The sequence below is a fragment of the Centruroides vittatus genome, unplaced genomic scaffold (assembly GCF_030686945.1).
Source record: "Centruroides vittatus isolate TY-2023 unplaced genomic scaffold, ASM3068694v2 contig_717, whole genome shotgun sequence".
NCBI classification, from domain to species: Eukaryota; Metazoa; Arthropoda; class Arachnida; order Scorpiones; family Buthidae; genus Centruroides; species Centruroides vittatus.
The window spans coordinates 3,860,437-3,885,182 of record NW_027122456.1 but is presented as its reverse complement, the minus strand read 5'-3'; the positions used below and the strand labels follow the sequence as shown (position 1 = coordinate 3,885,182).

The 24,746-nt window shown below is 30.5% G+C and overlaps 1 protein-coding gene across 1 annotated transcript in view; it reads right to left on the bottom strand.

Annotated features, from left to right (window-relative positions):
- LOC136980704 (A-type potassium channel modulatory protein KCNIP1-like) overlaps positions 1 to 24,746 on the bottom strand; it is a 48,366-nt gene that overhangs the window by 4,467 nt on the left and 19,153 nt on the right. Inside the window, exons 6-8 of the mRNA XM_067276893.1 lie at positions 18,601 to 18,744; positions 16,612 to 16,824; positions 10,674 to 10,736 (exon numbers count right to left, since the gene is read on the bottom strand). Of these exons, the coding sequence (XP_067132994.1) occupies positions 10,674 to 10,736; positions 16,612 to 16,824; positions 18,601 to 18,744 (420 nt within the window). The remainder of the gene's footprint in view (positions 1 to 10,673; positions 10,737 to 16,611; positions 16,825 to 18,600; positions 18,745 to 24,746) is intronic.

The window sequence follows — 24,746 nt, the reverse complement described above, 5'->3', positions numbered from 1 at the left end:
GGGTTTAGAGATTGCAATAAAATTAATCTGACACTAATATAAAATATTTCTAAGTACAAGATCTCAAGTTAATCACTGAGCAGAGTTTAAGGTCAAATACTGTACCTGTTAAGCTAAAGAAAGTGTAATTAACTAAAATATAATTAATTCTTTTTATCTCTATGTCCTTATTGTTTTACATTTCTGTGTATATCCTGTCTACTTGAACCTTGTTAGTAATAATGATTGTTAGTAATGTTAATTGTTAATAGGACTTATTATACTGGTGAAGTTTCTGATTAGCAAAGAGAGGAAATCTTTCAAAAGTCAAAACAAAATATCTTTATTTTCACTTGGTCCGAAACACACAGAGTGTACAAGTGTAGACAGGATATAAACAGAAATGTAAATTTTTGTCTCGTGACTTTCTTCCCCAACATGTTGAATTTACCATAAACAAAACTTAGAAACCTTTCCTATAATTGGACGGTTTACCTTGAAAGCCTGTTCTTATTGGTTTAATATCAGAACAATAAGAGTACTGTCAATTTAATGACGTCATAGTTTAACTTTGTACTTTTATGCATACGAAATAACTACTTTGTTACCGATGCTTGCAAATAGCATCGGTAACAAAGTAGTTATTTCGTATGCATAAAAGACGTCAGAGAAAATCGGTAAATGTGAATTCGTTAAATTTTATGCATGCGACGCTTAGTCGTTTTCACGCAACAAAATAATTTAAAATGGCCGGCGTTTATTTCAGCTATCGTTGTATGTTAAAAACGGCACTGAAAACAGCAGACAAACACTGAATTATTATATACAGTATTATTATAGTTAAACAATCTTCAAGTAATGTATATTTTAATTATTTAGCATAATCTGAAAGTCGATAAAAGCAGAATTTCTTCTAACTGTAGTCTTATTTATTCCGCTTAATATTACCAATCGGTTATTAATAGAATATACAAATTTCAAAGAGATTACAATGAGGTGATTATATTGTATATTCATTATGGATTCAGACAAACGTACTGTACGTAAGAAAGACTATGTAAACGAGCAATTATTTATTGTGACATTGTCGAAATGCCGGCCTGCAATTTTTAATATATTTAATTTATAATATATGCTCTCCACCTCAAATTAGTAATGGTTTGTCCTTGTACTGTACAGTACATCATACTTTTCCTTTAACAACCGTCATCTAACACCTTTCAGGGGAAATTTTTGAATTGAAATAACGTAACTTCCGATACAAATCAGAAGTTCGTATATAATTAATCGGGTTTCCTGTTTCCATATCTGGTCTCTCGTATTTAATCTATGTAACACCATTCTCAAAATTAAGGAAATGCAGACAGACAACGACGACAGTGGGAATTTATAGGTCTACAATTTTTTCAAATTGCTGCCCCCCAAAAAACCCGAGAAAACAGTTTAATTATAAATTAATGTTCTTTTTCTCTAAATACGTATTAATTACTTATTTGTACAGGGTTCGTGGGTTTGTTAGTTGGGACACTAACAATTTTAAACTATTAGTTTGCATCTGTGCTTAGCTTTCAGTTATCTGTTCAAGGCCAAGTTGTGAGTTCTGCTAAAACCGGCGTATATATCACACTACATCGGAAGTAGGCAATCTTATTAAATGGTGGGCCAAATAAAACGTGAGACTCAAATGTTTTATTTTTTATTAATATTTCGTTGAATGATTAAAATACGCATAATTGTTTATTATTAAGCAATTATATATATTTTATTTTAATCATTCAATGAAATGTCAAATGTACGAATGATGCGTGATAAGAGCAAACGGCACCTACCATGTCGAGGTGCACTGCCAACTCAAATAAATAACCGTTCGCTTAAAAATAGTTATAAAATAAACAAATAATGCATTTGATCCATTAACTTTAAAAACATTTGAAAAGATTCGTAGAGCCCTAGAATTTCAGTTGTGAAGCCTTAAGGTTCTGCGGAACCCACTTTGCGGAAATCTGGGTGTAACATACAAAAAATTAGTGTAATTCTTTGTGTTGCCTTTCATATCTTATTATTCATATTAAATTAAATTAAATTACGTTCTTTGTGCCCCAAATCTGTTCCGTTTCCGCGTTAGACAGGTTTCCGGTTTACAATCAAAATCCTACAAGACTTTTACAGTAAATACGATTTTACTTTGTTGTTTTGATTGGAGGAAACTTGAGCCGAATTATTTTTAATTCCAATTTAATGAACTCTAAATTAATGGACTTTAATGGAATTTATTTTTTCAGAAATTTTCATTAGCAATATCTTTAATTTCTAAATATTTTCTTCGCATTTTTATGTAGTTAACTTTATTTGTACTTCTATTGATTGTTTTAAATCCAGAATGTAATTAAATGCTGAAGACATTAAATTATAAATTGTAATTTTTTCCAACTATGGAATTTAAATTAACAGATGTGTATTGATAGAAAACTTCACAGCAATTACTTTTCTACGAATATTATATATTTTGATAAGAGGTTCATCCATTTACAAATATTTAGTTCATCAATTGATTTATTTTCTTTTACGTTTTAGTAATGTAATATTCTAACTTTCTATTTCTAATACGTATCTATTTGAAGTGTTAAGTTTTGTTATCATCTTGTTACAGTTTTTCTATTGTTTCTTTGAACTGTATTTAGTTAGTACTCAATAAAACCATAAAACAATAAAATTGTTTTATATTCGGGATGGCTTATACAAATTTTTATCAAGTAAAGTGTAATGTTCAATATGACTAATACGTCACACATATCACAATAAATCACACGTATCACAATAAACAATTGCTCGTTATTACTTAGTTTTTACTAGGTTCTCGTAAAATTATTATAATTTGTTGAAAACCTATATATAGTTTCTTTATAATTATTATAAAAAAAACTAGTATTACCGTATTTTTTCGGAATGACCCGGCATGCCGGTCTATCCGGGAGACCATGAAATCAGATAACGTATTTCCATATGGTAAAAACCGGTATGCCGGTTTATCCTGGGAAATGCCTGTTATAGATCCCTCTCTAAAGGGTGCATTAAAACAAACGAACGAGTTACGTCACGTAAAAACGAACGAGATTTTATTCTGAAACTGTGAAACTGTCAGATTACATCAAAAACTACGATTATATTTTTAATTTCTTCATTTTGTCTTCTTTCTAACGACGTAAAATATCCTTGTAATTCCGAAAATGCTTTTTTTATGTGTATCTTATTGTTATTCGATTCAAAAACGCAACAATAAAGTTATTAAATTTAAGAAACTCGCTGTAAATTATCTCGTCTTACACCCATTAACATCGGTTTTGTGTGTCATTTGAGAGAAAGGTGTTATTTTTAAGGTCTGGATGAATGGCCAGTGTAGCCCACACTGACTAACTACTACTGTTATAGTCATTAATTATTTTATTTTCTTGTAAACGAAAACGCTCTTCCTTATTTTAATTCAGTGAAATTACAATTTTTACAATGTTATTATTTTTATTTCACTCGGAAGAACGTTTTCTTTAACGTTTAATTAACAACTAGTTTCGTTAAATCTGATTAATTTTATATTTTAGTCGGCCAGTAACCCTGGGTTTCCGATATGCTTGTCTCCTCCGTTTTTATGCGGCATGCCGCGAAAATACGATATAATTAATTAGAACATTATAATTAGTTTATAGATAAATTTATTTAGTCTTGTGCTTAAAAAGAAAAGGAATATTTAACGTTTTAAGAGACGAAAGTCATAAGATATACAAAGATTGAACAAACCATACTTCCTTCAGCTTAATAGAACCCAAAATAAAGGAAACCTATTAAAAAGGACAGAATAGAAAAATTTATTTATAATATTTTTATTAGTCTTTAAATTTTAAAAATGCAACTGATAAAACTATAAATACAACTACATGTTATAGTTTTACTTTGTTGTAAACAGTAAAACTGTTTTACTAAAGTATGTTACTATAATAAATGATATTATCAAGACAAATATAGAAATCATCGAATAGTTATACAGAAACTGATATTGACGGACGACTGTATTCTAAAATAACTTATGCGATAACAAAATAAATACAGGAAATTTAAAAATAACAAGAGAAATACAGTAAGGAGAGTCATCGAGTCGATTATTATTTAACATTATCTTCGATTAAATATTCGCAGAAATAAAAAAAAAAAAAAAAAATCAAGACTTAAAATATATCACCAGAAGATTAATCAATCGTTCGATGCGAATGACATATTCTTAATTATAAAATGAAAGATACTTTGAGGAAGTATTTTTATAATTTTCGATAATGGGTTTAAACTAAATAATGTATATATTGTTACATTATTAAGATATAATAATAGCTTTAAGCTGAAAGAGGTAAAATAAAATTGAGATAATGGACAGGATAGATAAAAATACAATTAGATATCTTGATATAATTTTACGTAATATAAGGTATAGTAACGATGGCGGATTTAGGAGGTGTTCAGAGAGCAGCTGGATCTTCCTTCAGAGGTTGGAAATTTATTATTTTAATACAATAAAACCTGGCTAAGTCAAACTGCGTCAACTTGAAGTTTTCTACAGGTCACAGTATATAAGGTTTTCCATATAATAAGGTCGCATTAAGACTACTATATTTTTAACTCGAACTTATTTTCTCGTATACCCTCCATCCTTTGATAGGTCTGTGATCTTTTTCTTTTATATTCCGTGTGAATACAGACGATTCAAATAAATAAACAATACGGCTTCATACCGAATACAACCATTCTTTTACTGATATAGTATGTTATCAGTGTTCTGATTGGGACATAAAGGGGTGCCTTGATAACGACCCCGGATGCGCCATAAATCCGTATACAATTTTGTAATTATTCCGTAAACAGATTCTTGACAAACGATTCGGTAATAGGAAATTTACGGCCACAGAAAAATTTAAGAAAATCAGGTGTTAAAATCGGGTGCTAAATCGAAATGTTTTTACCCTTAAACTTCGACTTAACGAGGTTTTACTGTATTATATCATAATATTAATTTTTCGGCCCTCCATAAAGGCGAATTTAAGCGTAAGCACATTGCCTTTCTTTTGCAGTTATTATTTCCTATTTTCAAAAAACTCAATTAGTATCAGAGTTAATTTTCCTTCGCTTTGTTTTCATAACAACAGTTCCAGATCGGATAGTACATACCAGCTGCGGTTTATTGCAGAGAAATTTTAATATCTGATCGGATTCTACTGTTGACTTTCTTTTTTTAGTGCAAAAACGATTCCATGTAACCAACCAATAATGTTGTTTATACGGAAGCATTACTTTGTCTCTGTATTTGAAAACTTTGGAGCTGAAAATTCACATTCGATTTATATATTAATATTTATTTATATATTCGATGTTTTTTTTTAACTTTAATATATAATTTTTCCAAGTAAAGCCGGGTACCTCAAGTATTTTAAAAGGCATACTGTTTCTTTTTTGCATTCCCTCTAGAGATTTTTTGGATCCGTCACTGTGCAGTAATGTGAAAAATAAGAAAGAACAGAAAAAATATATTTTCAAATGTCTTAAATCGAACAATATGAGATAAGAAATAAAAATTTAGACAAAGATTACAGTATATTAATTTAAAAAATCCGGCAACGAGTTGCTTAACTTTCTCGGTAACATTTGGTGGCGCCATATGTTACGAGATTTTATTTTTAAAAATTTTATATTTTTAATTATTATAAAATGGCAAAAAACTTAATTTTATGGGTAGGGATGGGTTTTATAAAAAAAAATTATAACTGCTAATAACGAGTAAAATCGTCATTCAGTCCGACCGTACTGGAGATATGACACACGAACCCTCTTATCTCCTCACCTCCTCGACCTTTAATCACCAAAATTTAATAGCATCAATATGCCTAACAAATAAACCTCCATGCAAAATTTCAGAAAGTTTTGACAAAAAACACAAGAGTTATTAAGCTTCAAACAGGGCAAACAACATTGCTCCCCCCACACACTAACAACCATATATAAAGAAAAATCCCCCGAATTTTTTGCATTTCTTAACGTTTCAAGATCCCGAGTCCAAAAATGTAAAAATCTTGGGAGTAAGTTTTTGACCGATCGCCATTCTTTCCTTCTCTTGTATATGATAGAGCAGGGGAAAGTAAAAAATCATAACTGGAATTGTCCTAACAAAACACAAGTACCAAAGACGAGAAAACAATAAAATAAATAAAAATGTATTAAGAATGAAAAATAAAATCGGTAAGTAACGAATTGAACAATTTAAATTGTAATGACTTAACTGCAACGAAAAAAAATGACAACGGAATTATGTATCCTTATAAAGCTATAGATTACAGTTTAGGAAGATCGATAAAATAATAATTTTTCAAGTTTTTAAGAATTATCGACCGTTAGCACTTCATTTTTACAATATGTAAATTTTCAGTATGATTTCCGATTTAAAAAAAAGTTGCGATATTAAACGTAATATGTCTACACAGACTGCAAATAAAAGATGTTTGGAAAATAGTCAATAATCTTGTAAATCTGAAGTGATTGCTAAAGTCGTTTGTATTGTTTACGAGGGTTTTTAGCCAATTGTTTTTAAGTAAATTTTCCGATATCATCAGCCGAAATTCTAGTAGAAAGCTCTCCGTATATTATCTATAGCTGCTTTCTCACAACTTGGCTTAGGTTTACGTATAGTCCTAATCTCTTCGAATATTCTTTTTACTTCTAGAATTAGGAGAAAAACTGTAACGGTTGCCAAATATAATTTTAAATAACAATATTTTCAATTTAAAAGGAGTTATATCTAGGCAATTCAATATTTTCTACTCCCTCGTCCTTAATTAAACGGCGCTAACTTTAATTTTTTTATGCACTTTACGATATTTTATGCATTCTGACTTTGATTTTATACACACATATATATATATAATAACGCTTCAATAGAAGCTCGTAGTGCATCTATAAAATCAATGTTATTTTTACTAATAGAAAATAAAATTTTTAAATCATTTTATTTATAAAGAAATGCTCCATGTATTTACTCTTCGTTTAAAAAAAAACTAAATAAAGATACCCAAAGAAGTCCGCGAAGAGGTAAAAAGGACCCGCTATATCCCGGGCCCCATAGAAGTTCTGGAAGGCCCTATATTTAGTGGCTCCTTTCGTGTCAAGGTTCGGCCACTTTCGACACATATAGTTACATAGAATAATATAAGAATTAGTGATGTAATAATCCTCTACACCGTATTACAAATACTGTACTTTTATTATGATATAGCATATAATGTATTGATAAAAGTAAAGTTCACATTACAGATCTGTACACAAATACTAATATCTTAACGCCATCTGTAGGTTAATACATAAACTAAATTGTGTAAATGGCTTATCTCATATCGTTGTATTATAATATTATAAAAACATTTTCAGCATAGATTTTAGTGGAAATTTAAATGTAAGCTTCGTAAGGACTGAGTCAATTTATTTGAACTCGATATATGAAATGATCCAATCAATAATTTAAAAAGTCGAGTGGCGAAGTAGGCCTAATAGTATTAAAATTATTTTTGGCAAGAAAACAGCATTAGATGCATATTTCTTTTCACCAGTTTATCAGGATGTTGCTTATGTAATCTCTGTAATATCTAAACATACACTAGGTTCTAAATACAAGAAACATTGAAGAACTTTTCTAACGTACTGTTGTCAACAATACAAGTCTTATTTACTTCTACAACGAAAGTAATTTTAATAATTTCAATATCACTTTTGATTCATTATATTGAAAGATAGTCTACATTTAGAATTCTATACATTCGTAACTGAGAATATTTAAATACTGTACTGTACAGTACTACTCTGACGAAATGAAAAAAAAAGCTGGCCACTGGCAAGGTCTCTTTACACGAATTTTCCGCCACTCGAACTGGAGGTTAAGGAGATAAAGAAGGAATTCCGATAATTTTCAATATAATTTCTAAAATTTAGAAATAAAAGGTAAGTTTCATTAAGTCTGACCCCATTCGAGATATGACCCCTCTCCCCATCTCCACTCTCCAAAATGTAAGAGCATCAATATCTCCTATATTCCTGCCAAATGTGAAAATTTTAATCCATAAGAAACAAAACAAAGTACAGGCCAACACATTATAATACTTTCCCTCTGTTCTATAACAGCCGGGAAAATAATTTACATCTAACATTTGTATTCTTGTCAAAATCGTTTTATTCTTTCAAAAGTCCCATATACTTTTAATATCGAATATAAGATAATTCCGAAAATGTAAAGCCAAAATCAAATGATTTCATAATTATTATCAATACAATAAATTGCAAATCATTAAAATCAAAATATTAAAAAATGGTATATCAAATTTTCTTTTTGTATTTTTTGAATGACTTTAAAATATAGACAATAACTTGATATAGCATTTTTTCTTCAACAGAAACAAGATGAACGTTATTTTAAAAAAGAAATTATATTAATGTAAACAAAATGAAATCAAAAATTATACTTATATAATTATATTTATTATATGTGTCAACATCTCTTAAATGAAATTTAATAAAAATGTGTTTAATGAAAGAAAAAAATGCCAAAGAAAAGGTGGTAAAGAATGTAGCAGTAGCAGAAAGAAGAAAAAATAATATAAATTAGTGGATAGATAAATCCGTGTAGAATTAAATACTTTTCTTTCATTGATAAAATTAGATAATATAATTTAGAAATGAAATTTAAAAGAAAAATTCTTTTCAGATATAGTAGAGTATCGATTATCCGATCCCCGATTAACCGACCGCGTTCTAGTCGGCAAATTTAAATGTCCACTAGTGATGTGGCGCTACAATATTTGGTTATGTCTTGGCTACTTTAATATTATTTTTGTTAAATTTTTGCATGTTTAGCTGGCAGCACTGGCTCGACCATGAAAGGAGGCTAGTATTTAAATCAGGCCTAATACACTATACTAATAATGTATTTTTTCATACTTTTCAGTTATCCGACCAACCCCAGTCCCCAATTAAATCGGATAATCGATGCTCTACTGTATTTTTCTACTTGAAAAATCATTAGAAGACTTTTCTCATAAATTCACTGCCGACCTACAAAAGGGTTAATCTTGTATCATATAATGTTAGCCTTACATATTAGTAACCATTACAAAAATTTATTTAATGATAATTGAATGAGCAAACAAATTGTTTCGTATGAACAATATCAAATAAGTCAGGATGTTGCTCAGGTAAGCTGGATAAGCATTGTATCAGAGGGCCTCGCGCAATTGAGAGGCGTTCTAATAATTAATTAAAAATATAAAGTTAACTGCAGAACACCATTTATAAATTTGCAACTAGTACCACTGTTAATACAGCCGGTCCTAGATAAGGAACTGTGTTCCTGAGGTGTTGAAAAAGGATAGAATATGAAGACATTTATTGCTTCCTCTATTGATAGTTGTGAATATTTTATGTAGAAAAAATCTTGCCAAATAAAAAAATGGAAAATATTCATGTGACCCATTTGCCAAACAAAATTTTTTAAATCTTCTTTCGCTCAGGAGTACTGTACACCAGATCCGCACTACATTAGAAGAGACAATGGCCAAGTCGTATGGCATCCGTCTCATAAACCGAAAATCCAGGGTTTAAATTAAGAGGAATTTTTCTTTTTAGGCCTTGCCTGAGTTTCTTATCCGCTGACTCTCTAGCTAAATGTTTAAAAAATTTCCTTCTTTTTAATACTCTCGGAGCGAAAAGAGATTTCAACATGTTACTTTCTCTCTACGATGGAATAGGTTGAATGATGAATGATATGACCCTATATATTTCTTCCAATATATGAAAAATTCTGAATATATATAGGCCTAATGGATTCAAATTCAGCTTTTAAAAACGGAAATATTCACTTGATCATTTATCCGATTTCGAGTTGAAGTTTCTCTAAGAAAAATTTATGTTATATCTTTATCGTGACCCGTATCAAACATATAAAAAAAAGTTATTTCATGCAAAGGATTGTCTTCTCTAACGTTATTAGAAGTTCTAGTAGACATTTAAAGCTACACATTTAGACACGAACGACATTAATTTTTGTTTAAAAAACAATTGATATAATGTTCAAGATAATTTAAAATAGCTAAAATCTTATTTTTTGAAAGCTAGTTTAAAGACGGGTGTCAAAAAAGATAGTCATTTGCTCTTCCTGTATACCAGCCTACTTTATTTCTGATAAAGTCATATTCTTCTTAAAGTATATTTAATTTTTAGGCGTGATCTATTACACTAATTAACATGTACAAATCAGCTGATTGATTAAATAAATATCATCTAAAAAGTAAAACAAGTAACCAAAGTCTAGAACGTGAAATAAATTTGAATTACACGTCAAAAACACGTAGAGTAATTTTGATTTCAAAATTAAAAGATGTGGACCAATCAAATAGAATTAATTTTTGTAGTGATTGTGAAAGAATAGTTGATTTTTTTTAATATATTAGATTCTTCAACTAATTGTAGTATTTTGAAATATAGATCTGACGAAATACACGCTATAGACAATAGAGTATAAAGTCTTTAAAAAACCAAACAAATACTTTTTTGATAAAGAACCATTGACAGAAATAAATTTTATTCTGCGTAATATAATATTGAGATAAGAATATACTCACATTAGAACAGGAGTCCATGAATTCATCGATAGTCACCACTCCGTCTCGATTCAGGTCTAATTTCTATCAAAAAGAGAGAAAAAAAAAAAGGCTCATTAGAATTCAAAACAGAAGTAACAGCCATTTCCTCAATTGAATTTCATTCAAAATATTATTCCAAGTTACTTTTCTTCGTTAAAATATTTTTTTTTTTTAAATCAGCTTTCCTACCAATTTCGTATGAGAAATTATTTAATTCGACATTTTTTTTTTTTTTCTGGTTTCTCACAACCGAAAGAATTCGATAAATTTGTTGTTGCAGAAAATGCAGTCCCAGACGAATGCTGTGCAACTATTTACGATTAACAACAGCAAAAATACAAGTAAAAATGTGTTAAAAACGTTTTACTTACCGTATGATATTACTATATTTTATGTATCCGAAAATATAGAGCAAATTTTACTATACTATAATACCACATCGAATGCACTGATGCACTACTTGAGAAAAATGCAGGTGATACGAAAGTAATAGAAAATTTCGAAAATCAATAATTTGCTAAGTATTTACTGTAGCATGACGCGGTTTTCACAGAAATGCACAGAACGAAATGGAGTTTTGTTTATAACGAGATAATTTTAATAACAGATTAGTTACATTTTCGATCACCAGATGACTCCCATTACTTCGTTTATTATCAAAATTTTAATGTGGTGCCCATCACTGCAATCAGACGCACCCCTCGCATTGCTTCTCCTGTCACGCAACTCCTAAGGTCAACATTTAGAGAGAATCGTGTCCTAAATCGCTCCTTTCCCTATAAATGTCCTGTAAAATCTTCGGATCGTACATCTTGAGACCTTTGGAGTTATGAGGTTATTTGAGGTGTATAGAGTTCGACCAGCCACATTGTTCGCATTGAAATACTCTATTCACATTCATGTTTCAGCAATACCGACAGAGATGCTCATTAATGCTGTTTATAGTACTGTATTATACTTCGTCTGACGGCAGTGCTCATAAATGACGGGCACCACATTAAAAATTTGATGGTATACAAACCAAGCAATCAACTCAGGAGTTATCTGATGGTTGTGAAACCCGCATCATGCTATTGTAAATACTTAGTGAATTATTGATTTTTCAAATTTTCTGTTAGGGGAGAGCGGGGCTACAAGTTCCGTTTTTTAATCAACCTTATATTTTGTTAAGGAAACATAATTCTAGCATAACTATTAAGAGATTAAAATTTGGTAATATATCTAACTTTGCTATAAATACAGTTTTTGGGGTTGATTTTTTGTAAGTTTTTTTTATAATTAATAATACAATACCTAAAGTCGGAAAGTAACAACTTACCCCGGTTCGGGGCTAGTTGTTAACAGGGTGGGGCAAGTTGTTACGAGATCTACGGAAGGTGTAATATGTAAAAAAAAAAATAATTTATTTAACTACGTATGTATTTAAGGACTAATCAATAATATCTTATCAATAATTAGTTGTTTTTCTTAAATTTATTATAAAGAAAACATTTTTACGTTTCAACATTTATAACTTTTACTTAAAGAAAAGGGGAGAAAGGAACATCCTTTCCAAGTTCTTGTATAACACCAGAAGTTGCAGGCAAATTTACAACTCCTGATGACCCTGGCTGATCCAAGATTTGTCTTTCGTCAGTAAAGCTTACATTTAACAAATACTCTGCTAACTTGTTTTCCTGTTCTTCAATAAAGACCAATCTTACATTTTTTTAGCCAATCGCAGCGTTTTCTACTCCAGGTTTCAACTTCTTTACAAATCTATATAACGTCATATGACAAATATCTAATTCTCTGGCAACAGTTTTTATTTTTTAACCATCTTTAATAACTGCATCTGCAGCTCTTTGCATCAACTCCCGAGATACAGAACCCCGTGTTGTTTTTCGAATATAAGTCCGCATACTGCAAAAGTAAAAAAAAAAAAAAAAAAAAAAAAACATTATTTTTACTGCATTACCGGTACAGATGAACTGGGGCATGCTGTGACCTTGGAACAACATGCCCCCAAAGAAGGGAACATCTAGCCCCGATAACACATGAGTTCAAAACAGCAACTACTAGATTAGGTTACGAGACATATACAGTTTTAGCATAGTATATCAAGATACTCGATATATTTTTGAATAAAAATACCGGGTGTACTATAGATTACTCCCTATGGAATTTCAGGACTTTGATTATATATTTGAACTCAGGGGACCGAGTCGAGTTCAACGGTACCCTATTTTTGGACCGGAGACGAAAAATAAAAAAGTTATCACACTTTTTTCCGGCGATCGCGCGATGACAGGGAGTCGCGTCGCTCTATGCTAAGTCGGCCTCGCTATCGCGATCGGGAGTCGCGTGCTTGCCGTTAAAATTGCCTTTAGTAGACGTTTCCCCTTTTTTTTTACTTTGTTCAAGAACTACCGTGAATCGATCACTAGTTTAGCACATGGCGGCGTGTGGTGGCTCCCGTACGAGAAGTCAGTCGGGAGCACGAACAGTAGGAACAGCCGCCATGTTTGCGATCGCGCGATGATCGGAAGTCGCGTCGCTCTCTCCGCTCTCGTATCGCGTGTTTACCCTCCGGAAGATGACCGTAGTCCGACGTCACGGTTTGCAGACTTTACCGCAAGATGGCAATACTAACAACTACGGTGCCGTCTGCATGAGAGCATTAAAAAAGTATGGTAACTTAAAAAGTGTGATAACTTTTTTATTTTTCGTCTCCGGTCCAAAAATAGGGTACCGTTGAACTCGACTCGGTCCCCTGAGTTCAAATATATAATCAAAGTCCTGAAATTCCATAGGGAGTAATCTATAGTACACCCAAAAATACCAAACAACTAATCGCTAATTATTTAAATTCGCCAGATATACAAAAAATATCAAACACGAAAATATTTACTTATGTGGATCAGCGACGTACAGTACAGGCTCTCTTTCCAATGTACCGGACGTCACTGGCCTGATTAAGATAGCTGCCGTCGGTGCGCAGAAACGTTCGATTTCATGACATATTTACTAATTATACATATTTTTTTTTCCTTGTGGAGCTATTTCAATCGGAACAACTTACCCCGGGAACTTTTAGCTCCGCTCTCCCCTACTTTCGATCATCCTGTACAGTAACTTATATGTAAATCAGAGTATTCTCTACAGTAAATAGCATTCGGCAGTTCTCCGTCATAAGCTGGAAAAGCACGATTTGTTGACTTAAGTGGCACTAGGATTGCCACTTAAGTCAACAAATCGTGCTTCTTAACCTAACCATTCATCATTTGCAAAAGCGAGATCTTGCTGTATATTGATAAATCATAAGGCTCGATAGAGGCAAGCCGTCAAATAAGCGAGCGAACGAACAGCTTAACGAAGCAAACTTTACTATACTGGAATTAGAATACTTTCTGTCTATCCGGATTCACATTTTATTAAAAAAACTAAAGATATACGCGTCATCCGGGCAAAATATGAGTATCGTTTAGTCTGTTGGACTAGACAGTTCCATGGAATCATTATGTTCTGTCGAAATCTTTGTCGAACTCGACGGTTTCTCATCGATTATATATATGTTTATATAGATATAGATAATAGAATATTTGTATCTCTTTGTTCTTAGCTTTTTGGTCGATTTTCACCACTCTTTTCCTGCTTATTCTCCGGTACTCTGAGGGTTTCTATAGAACACCGTTAATTGAATCTGAACACCCGCCCTTCTCGATTCGATCTCTTTAACATTTCGTAATAAACCTAACAACGGTAGGCTAAAATAACCAAACTTGTAGTATATTTTTCACTTAAACGTTTATCCTTCTTAGCTTTTGGCCGGGCAATGACGTACATATTTGCTAATATACTAATAAAAACAAATAATTAAGAACTCTAATAAAAGTATAAGTTTTAAAAATATCTTTATAAATTCAAAATACTCAAAATTAGTTTCATCATTCCTTAAAAGTTGTAGAACACATAAATACATTGTAGATGAGGGAACTAATGTAACTTTATAAAGCACGCGAAATGAAAAAACCAATGATATCTTCAAAAACACACCTGTAAACCTTACAGATACTACAGAAACTGGCGTCAAGCATGCATAAATTAATCGTTTTCAAATTATTACCGTTTTATTTTTGATGTACACGAAACACAATAAAGTATGAAACCTTCATTCATCGACTTTCTTTTACATTTGTAATTATTTCGCTATGGAAAGTCGTGTTATCGGGAACGTCAAGTAATCGTTCGATGTCAAAAGCTGTAATGGTGGTGTCAAGAATTTTCATTACATACAGTTTTGGTATCGGTGTCAACGTCATTTTTAATAAATCGATACTTCTGTTTTCAAACGCACACTTGACAATGCGTTTTTACAGATCACAGTTCCTTTCACTGTTGCTTTAAAGTGTATAATGTGATAATAATTCCTTCGAACTGTTTATAATGAAATAAATCTGTAATGCATCGCCAATTGTGCGTTTTAAAACCGAAATATTGTTGCTTGCGAAATTAATTTTTAAAGTCGGTGAAGACTAAAGACAATTTAAATGCGCGTAATATATTATTAATACATTTCAAATATTCATAAATATGAAATCTACTATTCGAAATGTTAGCATCATTTAAATTTTATGACCAATCTCAAGCGAGAATATTATCACTGAGATAATACGTTTTCCTTCAAAATCAATTTAAATTTGTTTTTGTAAACTGCATTCACTCAATTAATAAATACCGATATTTCGCTTTTATGATTCATATTGATAGTGTACGTGGCCGAAGTAATAAAAGTTTATCGACTGTAAAAACAGAAATAGAAGAATTTTTTAAGTCCAAATGACATAAAAGTTGTTATATTGTATAAGCTTAATATGCAGAATGCCATCGATATATAACTTTAATTTTATTACTACGGTATAAATTTATAATTAAAGCTTAAAGCGATTTAAACATTTAATGAAAATTTAAAAATTTATGAGTGAAATAATTTCCTTATAGGCTGTAACAACCAGGAAACGTCCGAATTTGTTTTTATTGTTCCGATGGGAAAAGGTGAATGTATTATATAAAATTATCGTAAATTTTAAAGTCTATTCGATTTTCGAAGAAAAAAATAAAAATAAAAATAGGCAGTGACAGAAAAAAAGCCAAATTCCCAAGAGCAAATTTATTTGCAAATAAAAAACAGCGCATTATTACAGAAAAATAAGCATTTTAGAAGACTGGTTCCAAGCTATGGTACGCAGTTTCCAGAGGGTCCGAACACTCATATCACTACAAATTAAGAGCACATTCTAATAGTTTATAGTCTTAGACTAATAATTTATATATGTATATCTTAATATAAAGTATGAAGTGCGTACTATCTGTTTCGGTCTTCTTTGGTCCTAAAAAGAGCTTTCCAGTTCAACTTTTACAATAATAACTTTAAAATCCTATAGAATATTTTATTTACTCATTAAAATATCTCAAAATGGACACATTATTTTTAATTTTTTCAGGAAAATTTATTATTTTATTTATTGCTGCTCCTGTTCTAATCTAAAGCATTCAATTGTATCCATCATTTTAAAACCATTTCTCCTTTTATGCATAAACAAGCTAATATAATTTTATTGACCTATTTTAATATAATTAACCCTACTTTTATTTAATTCATTTTTATTTACTTCTTATTATTCTTAATAAATTTCCAAGTCAGTAATAAATGTTATTAACAAACTTAAAGATATGCATATGAAAAAGATGAAGCAAACAAGCAAGTATAGAAATGCAGATTTTGTTAAAATCCAGATTAAAAAAGCTTTTTCTTATATATATAAAAAAATAGACATACTTTATCGGAATTTAACAATTTACATTTGCAGATATAAAAGCATCAATAATTGGCACTATAAGAAGCAGTATACTCCAGTAAAAAGAAAGAGAAACATACCTGAAAAACTCTTTCCACATGCTCTTTAGCGTTATGATCTTCCAAGGAGGGTTCAGTAGCCCGTCCCATCAAGTCGTATATCGAATTGACGATTCTGGTCATCTCATCTTTCGTGATGAATCCGTCACCGTTAATATCGTAAAGACCGAAGACCCAACGGAGTTTCTCCCGAAGACTTCCTCTGGCCAACACCGACAGTCCCACTACAAAATCCTGAATAAACAATAAAAAACATATCATACGAAACGATAATTTTGAATTATCTTAATTGTAAATAGATCAGTCCGAGAGTTCCTACGACTACGAAACTCAGAATAAGGCGTGATTATCGTGCAGAAAAAGACAAACGGAAGAACATTTGATTCATTTCGCTTTTAGTAATTTCGACTACTCGTCGACAGTTCCTATGATTTAGGACTACGCGTATCTTTTCACACATCTGTTGCAAGCGACATCTGAAATAAATGTCACTTTCTAATTCGTTGCTCCATTCCTTCTATAGGAATTATAAATTAGGAAATAACGCATCCATTTAATGTCAAATTCGTGTGACTCGATGAGAAAGTCAAGCAACTATTTTCTCAGCGCTTACATTAGAATAAAATGCTAAGTTCTTATCTTGCATTTGGTTATAAACATAATAGGAAAACTTCATGCAGAGGAAATAGAATATTTTTCTACTTATTTCCCCATTCAAATCTCATTTTACGAGAATAAATCACGTAAAAGGAGAGTTCAAGCTAAAGCCGATCACAGGCTTTTGTTGTGGTCTTTTTGAAAAAGATCAATACACATACTAAACTTTTATGAATTATTGAAACCATAAGCTGTGCCATAAGACTGGATTATTTTCAATAATCACTAAATTCTAGCGACAATGAATATCACATGCAATGAAAACTATTGAAACGTTCATGCAAATTTTCAATAAAAATTCGAAATTCAATTAAAAAACTGAATATATTATTTATCAAACTTATTTAAAATATTTGTAATGCATACGTATAATAAAATTAAGTCGTTTTTCACAATACTCAGAAGAAAAGTTAAATTTGTTATTAATGTTTTTCAGATTTTATTAACATTTTATGAAATATTGATAAAATTTTATTAAATACAAATAAATAAATTTTTGCATATTATGAGTATCTTAATTGATGAATTAAGATTTTGGTACAATTTACAAACTTGCGGAGTGTTTCTGAAAGGTCTCGCCAAACTTTAACAGCCTATTAAAAATGAAAAAATTTCTTATATACGTAGGTCCTTTTCAGTTTACAGCATCTGAAAAGTACTCTGTATAGTCGTTGCCCTTTAGTATATTGCCGTTAGCTCACCTTACATGAGATAAATGTCATTCATTTCTCAGTTAAAGTTCATCGTATTAAAGAACACTTGAATGTATTATGTAAACGTTTTTAATTACATCTAATTATAAAATTGCTACAGTTTCGAAAGGAAGCATTTTCGGACCCATGTTTATATGGAATTTTTTTTTATTTTTATGACCCATAAATCGCGCTATTAAAGTTCAGCCAGACCTTTCAAAAATACCTTGTGTGTTTTTTCATTTTCATTTTCAAAAATAATTTCACTTTTTCATTTTGTAGAAGACTAATCGAACGTTTTATAATTCAACTTACTTTTGACAAAAAACGTATTATATAAAACAAATAACAAATTTTTCCCCATAACAAAAAATCTGCTACATGTTCTGTTTCTTTTTCTTTCCCTTCTATTTTCCGTCGATTGAACGGTCTACAAAGGAAAATATAGCCCATATAGACGACGGTGGATCTACTTTCGGATAAAAGTATTTTCGAGTCGATTCTTGACTTGACATTAGATTTAATCTCACATCCAATGTTTGCTTCTACCCCTATCCACTGTGTTTTTTTTCAAATAGAGTTTTTAAATCACTACAATCGACCTTCTCTGATACAGATGAACTGCGCGTGTAAACAAAAGAAAAATGTAAACGTTACTCACCGTAAAAGTGATGGATCCGGTGTGATCATGATCGAAAGTATTGAATACGTAGTGGGCATACTGGGTGATATCCGCTCCGCGAGGGAAGAATTGTGCGTAGATGCCTTTGAAAACGTCTTCCCTCACCATGCCCGAAGGACACTCCTGTAAACAAAAGGCCAGATTAAAGTTTTTTTCTTTCAGAACAAATTCGACAACTTGAAGTGAACAAGTTGTCTCAGTTGAGATAGGTACCGATCGTTCCCCCTTTGACTACTTATTCAGAGATCTTCGAAACAGTCTACTTATCAAAGCCCGATAAGGCACTCGGCGTTAAATATCGGTGATTTCGAATCGGCCCGATAATGCAAATGATCAAATTAAAAAAGCAAAAACTGAAGTTGGAAGAGACGATGCTGAATCGTCGTTAATTAAGTTTAATTCTCGACAGAAAGAGATACAGAAAACTTCCCATTCACTACGAAGAAGATATCTATATCAGAATATGCTTGTCGGATACATAAGCTAAATACAATTCTAGAACGAGATGAAATATTTCATTACTTTGAATATTATTGTAAATACTTTAATATCTTGTATGGAACCATGCATTTAAATTAAATTACTAAACAAAATAAAATACTGGCACAATCATTTGCTATATGTCAATATTATTATTGTTGTATTTGTAACATAAGTTATTAGTTTTACTTAAATCTAAATAAGCTTATTCTTTGGTTATATCGTTCTAAATTTTCAATTTTTTTCTTCTTTTCTCATTTATTGTGACAGATACGTTGGCCCGTCATAAAGTATTGTATCAATACATATCTGGTTCCGTTGTCTGTGCGATTTTTCTTGTCATTTTTTATCCTCTTAGCAAGCCATCAACAAATTTGTGCTTGTCGAAGAGTTACTTGAATTTCCCTACGACTAATAAGCTCCATAACTAAAATGAAAAGAATTCTTCGATTTAATTTTATTTTCATTCAAGTGTTTGTAGTATCGAAATCCTTTGATAAATTAGCTTAATATCCAACAATGGATATTATTTTATTTTCCATCATATTATTTTCCGGTGTTTTTTGTAATTCTTTCTCCTCTAATGACATTTATCTACGCCTCTTTTCAAACTTTAACTTCATTTAAATTTATCAATACCAACCAAACCATCAAACAAAACAAGTGAAAAATGCATCGTAATAAGCCGTTTCAATAATTTGTACTTCTTTAAATTATTATTCTTTCAGTATATTATTACAGACTTAATAAAATTTCTTATTTTTCGAAAAGGTATCTAATCTGTATAATAATGAGCACTTAACGATTCCCTAGTCCCCAATTTATGATAACGAAAATGTTATGGATATGAAAGAGTCAAAAGCGAAAAATAAAACTGAAAATCGTCAGTTTCGTTGATTGAAAGATACAAAAAGCAAATTGTTTTCGTAAATTTCATAAACTGTGATATGAACGAAATGTTACATAAAACTGCAAAGTAATCATTTCAATATGATCAATTTAAAAAAAAAAAAAAAAAAAAAAAAAACATATTCTAGAATCATTTATATAAAAATATCGTAAATATTTCTGTCCCTATGATAAATCGAATACTTTATAATTACGCATTTCATTTTTATTTTTACTGAAAACAAAATATTTTGATCATGATTTCACAGAAATTTCTGCTACATAATGAATTCCTGATAATTTTCCTATTACTTATAGTTTTATGAAACTATTGTGACGTAAGCTACCGTATAAGTATATCTTATATAAGTATCATAGTATCGAGTCGATCCTGGCTAAGTATTAACAGTCATAATCTACAAAATTTGAATGAATTGCAAAGAATTGGCGTACTTTGCCGTATATTAAAGTACAGTACATATCGTAACCTTTCTTCTAATAATTCTGAGATAAATTCTTTAAATAATATAGACCTATAATAAAATGTTTACTCTTAAAATATATTTAAAGCAGTTTTATTTCTCCATTTTCTGTCTTGAGCTATTATGTAAACCTAATTAAACTAGAATTCGTGACGAAAAACATTCAAATTAGTGAAAATATGAGAATAAACTATATATTACTAGTTTGTATATCATTAGCATATATTATTTTAGTACTGTACGAAGGATACAGGAGGTTATGGACTACGTTGGTACTCGCTTAAAGCTTGTTTTAAAAAAATGCACCCAAAAAACATTTCTCATCACTGAGTATACAATAACCTATTTTTAAAACCTCGACAATTATGTACAGTACACGATAAAATTATACAGGCAATTGAGAAAAACAATAGTCTGTCTAAGAACGTAAAGTATCTTGACCAATAAAATAGCCAACTTATGAGTGGCCGGAATGATACAGTAATAGTCTTTCATATGAGCAACCAGTCAGCGTATGTCATCTTAAATGATTCTCACATTCCAAGATCAAGTATTGATGAGATTTGTAAACGGAAACCACCAAGTTGACATCAGAGAAACAGACGAAGCTAATGGACAGTGACAGAAAATCCTGCCAAGTAATCCTCTTTAAATACTAGTTATCATTAATGCAGCGTGCAAATTCAGACTTTGAAATGATGAGTCACAAGTCTCGACCCCGAGTTTGGAGAATTAAAAATCCAGAAGTGAAAATTGCATCGCATAATCATCGGGGCGCCATTTTCTGATCGATATTAACAATACTTCATTGTGAAAGAACATTATAAATAGTTTTGCTTATTTTTTCAATTGTCATTCAATCGACATAATTTAGAAAAACGATAAATATGGCTACATTGTTCTTATTTATTTTAATTTAATAAAATAGATTAATTAATGAAGATAGGTTAATTTCTGATAGAAAACTGCCAGGTTTTTATATGTAAATATACAAAATGTAATAGCTTTAAATCTTAATTTCGACTTTAAAAATCAAAATTATCATAATTGCATTAAAAATTTTGAATTTTTGAAATACGTTTGAACAGAATAGTATTGGATTTAGGTACTGTACGTTGGGGTTTTAACTACAACTAGCTATTCTATCCAGTTTTGATATAGTTTCTAACAGCTTTATTTTCTCTCTAATTTTTTAAAAACTCTTTTAATCTAACGGACGTTAATTACGGCCGGGTGGTGAGAATTTAACTCAAACTCGATTTACTAAGAGATGCAGACATGCCCCTTATTCACTTTGGTCTCCGGCCGTCTCCAGGACCCGTCGAGGGGAGAACTGAGATTTTTCCCTGGGATCGAAAAAAATTAGGGTCCGTAGCTGTTCCTACCCCTATTAAATTAATGTCATATTTACTAACAGAAAATAAAATCTTTTAAGACAGCTTTTTATTAATAAAATAAACATTCTATTAATACATATTTTATTTGTTCAAAAACATTGCTAAAGGCGCCCAGTAAGCGGCAAAAGAAGTCTACTCTATCTCCGGGCCCCATACAAGCTCTCCACAGCCCTGTAAATGTAGAGTGGCAAACAATTTCGTCACGTTTGCGGGCGTAACTAAGGGGGCGAAGATGGTCGTGTGTCCCGGACGCCAAAATAAACCTGTAGAATTAAAGTCTATAGAATTTTTTGTAATTAATATTGAATCAGAGTAACCAGGTATGGAGTTTGCCTGGGGCTCCAAAACTATTCGGCAAGGCTCTGCCCGTTTGATACTCGATTTGAACACCTACAGTGCTATAAACATAACAAAAAAGAATAATTGCCAAATTTTAAAAGGAAGTATATCGTTTATATATGAGATTGGTATTATCTCTTCAATTTCTGACTAAAGAAAGGACATTAAACGTCAAATGACATGACATGGACTAATGAAAATTTATTGTTCGCGTATAGGTGTGGAAAAATTATTGTTATTCGAGAAAATTGAGACAGACTTCTTGTATAGCATTTCATCTAGAATTTCCAAGAACGTTTATTTAATAGCTTTAGTATCTCACATTTAATTATTAATTTAAAATTAGGCAGAGACAACATGACGTGTGTGTTGAACTACCATGCTGTCTCTATCTAACTTTTATAATTTGTTTTCGGGTAATCGAATATTTTGGGTAAATTCGATATCTATTTAGATGTCGTAGACAATCACGTTTCACTTATATTTGTTCTGTAAGAATATCTGTACTTCTGTTAACTGGTAACAATCCATTTGAAAGTGTTCTATTGTGACGGACAGGTTTAAAAATAAAAAGGTCCAGAAAAATAAGGTAAATGGTTTATATCTCTTTCCAGTAAAATCTTATTAAAATCTTTACAATAAATTGCTTTCATGAAACGAGATACCATACGAAAAAATAAAATAAAATTTGTTACTTCTTTGAAAGAACAATAAAATATTTCAGACGACGTATAAGAAAAGTTGGTGCAAAACATTCCAAGAAGTAGCGGAATTATAATGAAGATTAAAGGTTTTAGAATTATTTGCTAGACTTTTAATAAATAAAAATTGTATATAACTTAACAAATGTTCAGATATTAATATATTTTATTAATTATTATAATCAATATTATATGGTGTATACGTTTGTTTATAATTTGGGCAAAGAAATAATAAATAAATGAATATTAAATAATACATTTAGAGACCTAATGATCACTAACATTCTTCTACTTTTCTATGAGATCATAGAAAAAAGCATATAAAAAACAAACATTAATTCAAGCAGTTTGTAATAATAACTTCAATGGATTATTTAGTTTTTCTAACATCAGTAAATCATTTTCACTCTTTATTTTGTAGATCGTGAAAATTATGTGGCCACTGTGATGAAAAATTTTAATTAATATCATATTTGAGAGATAAATAAACTTAAATTTGATCAAAACCAGATTTATTTAAATTTTGATTAAAATTTCCTTTTTCTCTAACCAGTAACGAATAGTTTAATATACCTGTTTTCATATAGAGCTATCCTAGCTTTTAAGATCTATTATTGCCATTTCATTGTGGAAAAGCGAAATATTAAAACTTGCAGGTGAATACTCCCTAATTTTATCAAATACCTACCAAGATACTCTAAATTAGAGTAATCTAACTTGCTAATTATCTAAACCGTTCCTCTTCTAAGTACTAATAGTGTTATTCCATATCAGATAGCAATAAAATTAGGCAACGGAGAGAATCGATTTTTTATTTAGAAACAATGTTACAAGTATCTCCAGAATTGATAATTCAGTATCACATTCTTTTTTACTATTAGAATTGCAATATAGCCTTTGATTCTCAGCCGGATGGCCGAGACAACTAAAACGTGTATCTTTCGCATTGAGGAACTCGAATTCGAGCCTCAATCAGATTTTCATGTATATTATTTTTATTCTATCCCAAATATATAAGATCTTACGCCTCGGTATCCCCAAATCTTATTGAAGACTTGCCTAAACACGCTTGGTATAAAAACCTACTTGATACTCACGTATACTAGTGCAATTTGCACTTCCAATAAGTCGATTATATTTAAGAGGGGTCAAAGCAGGTTTAAGAACTCTCGTCCTATCTCATCGCGAAGAATGAGATAAAGAAAACTATATATATATTTTCCATTCAAATACCGTATAATACAGATTGTCTGCGAAATAAAAAGCTTAAGTAAATTATATAAATAAAAATGAGAAAAAGTTATCGCAAAATCATTATTTTTCCTATATTAATCAGCTCAACGTTGCGTTATTTCTTCTACACAAAAATGCATATTTATATAATTGCTTAGCGTTATAAAGAATTGAGAGTTTATTATCGTATAATTTTTCAAATTTCACTTGTTAATTCTTGTTAGATATACGTGTTACTGCTTGAATTACAGGTGGTTTTTCTTTTAGAAAATGCTGTTTTCTTAACGCTTTTATTTCAATTACTTCAGGTTTTAATCCTGACGAAACGGTAGATTATAAAAATATTCTGTAAAAAACATATATATATATAATTTTTTTAAAGGACGTTATTTGGTTCCTGACTATTCCTGTAACGTTTTTTGAGAACGTTTTATTTTGTTTTTTGGCTATTCTTCTAAAGTTTATAAATTGTTTATCTCATTACAGAAAATTACTTTATTATTAGAGTAGAAATAATTTCATACAATTAATAGACTATATTTTATTTTTAAATCGATTCATTCATTCCTGGCTTATAGAAATAGGGTAGAAATAAAATTTCATCA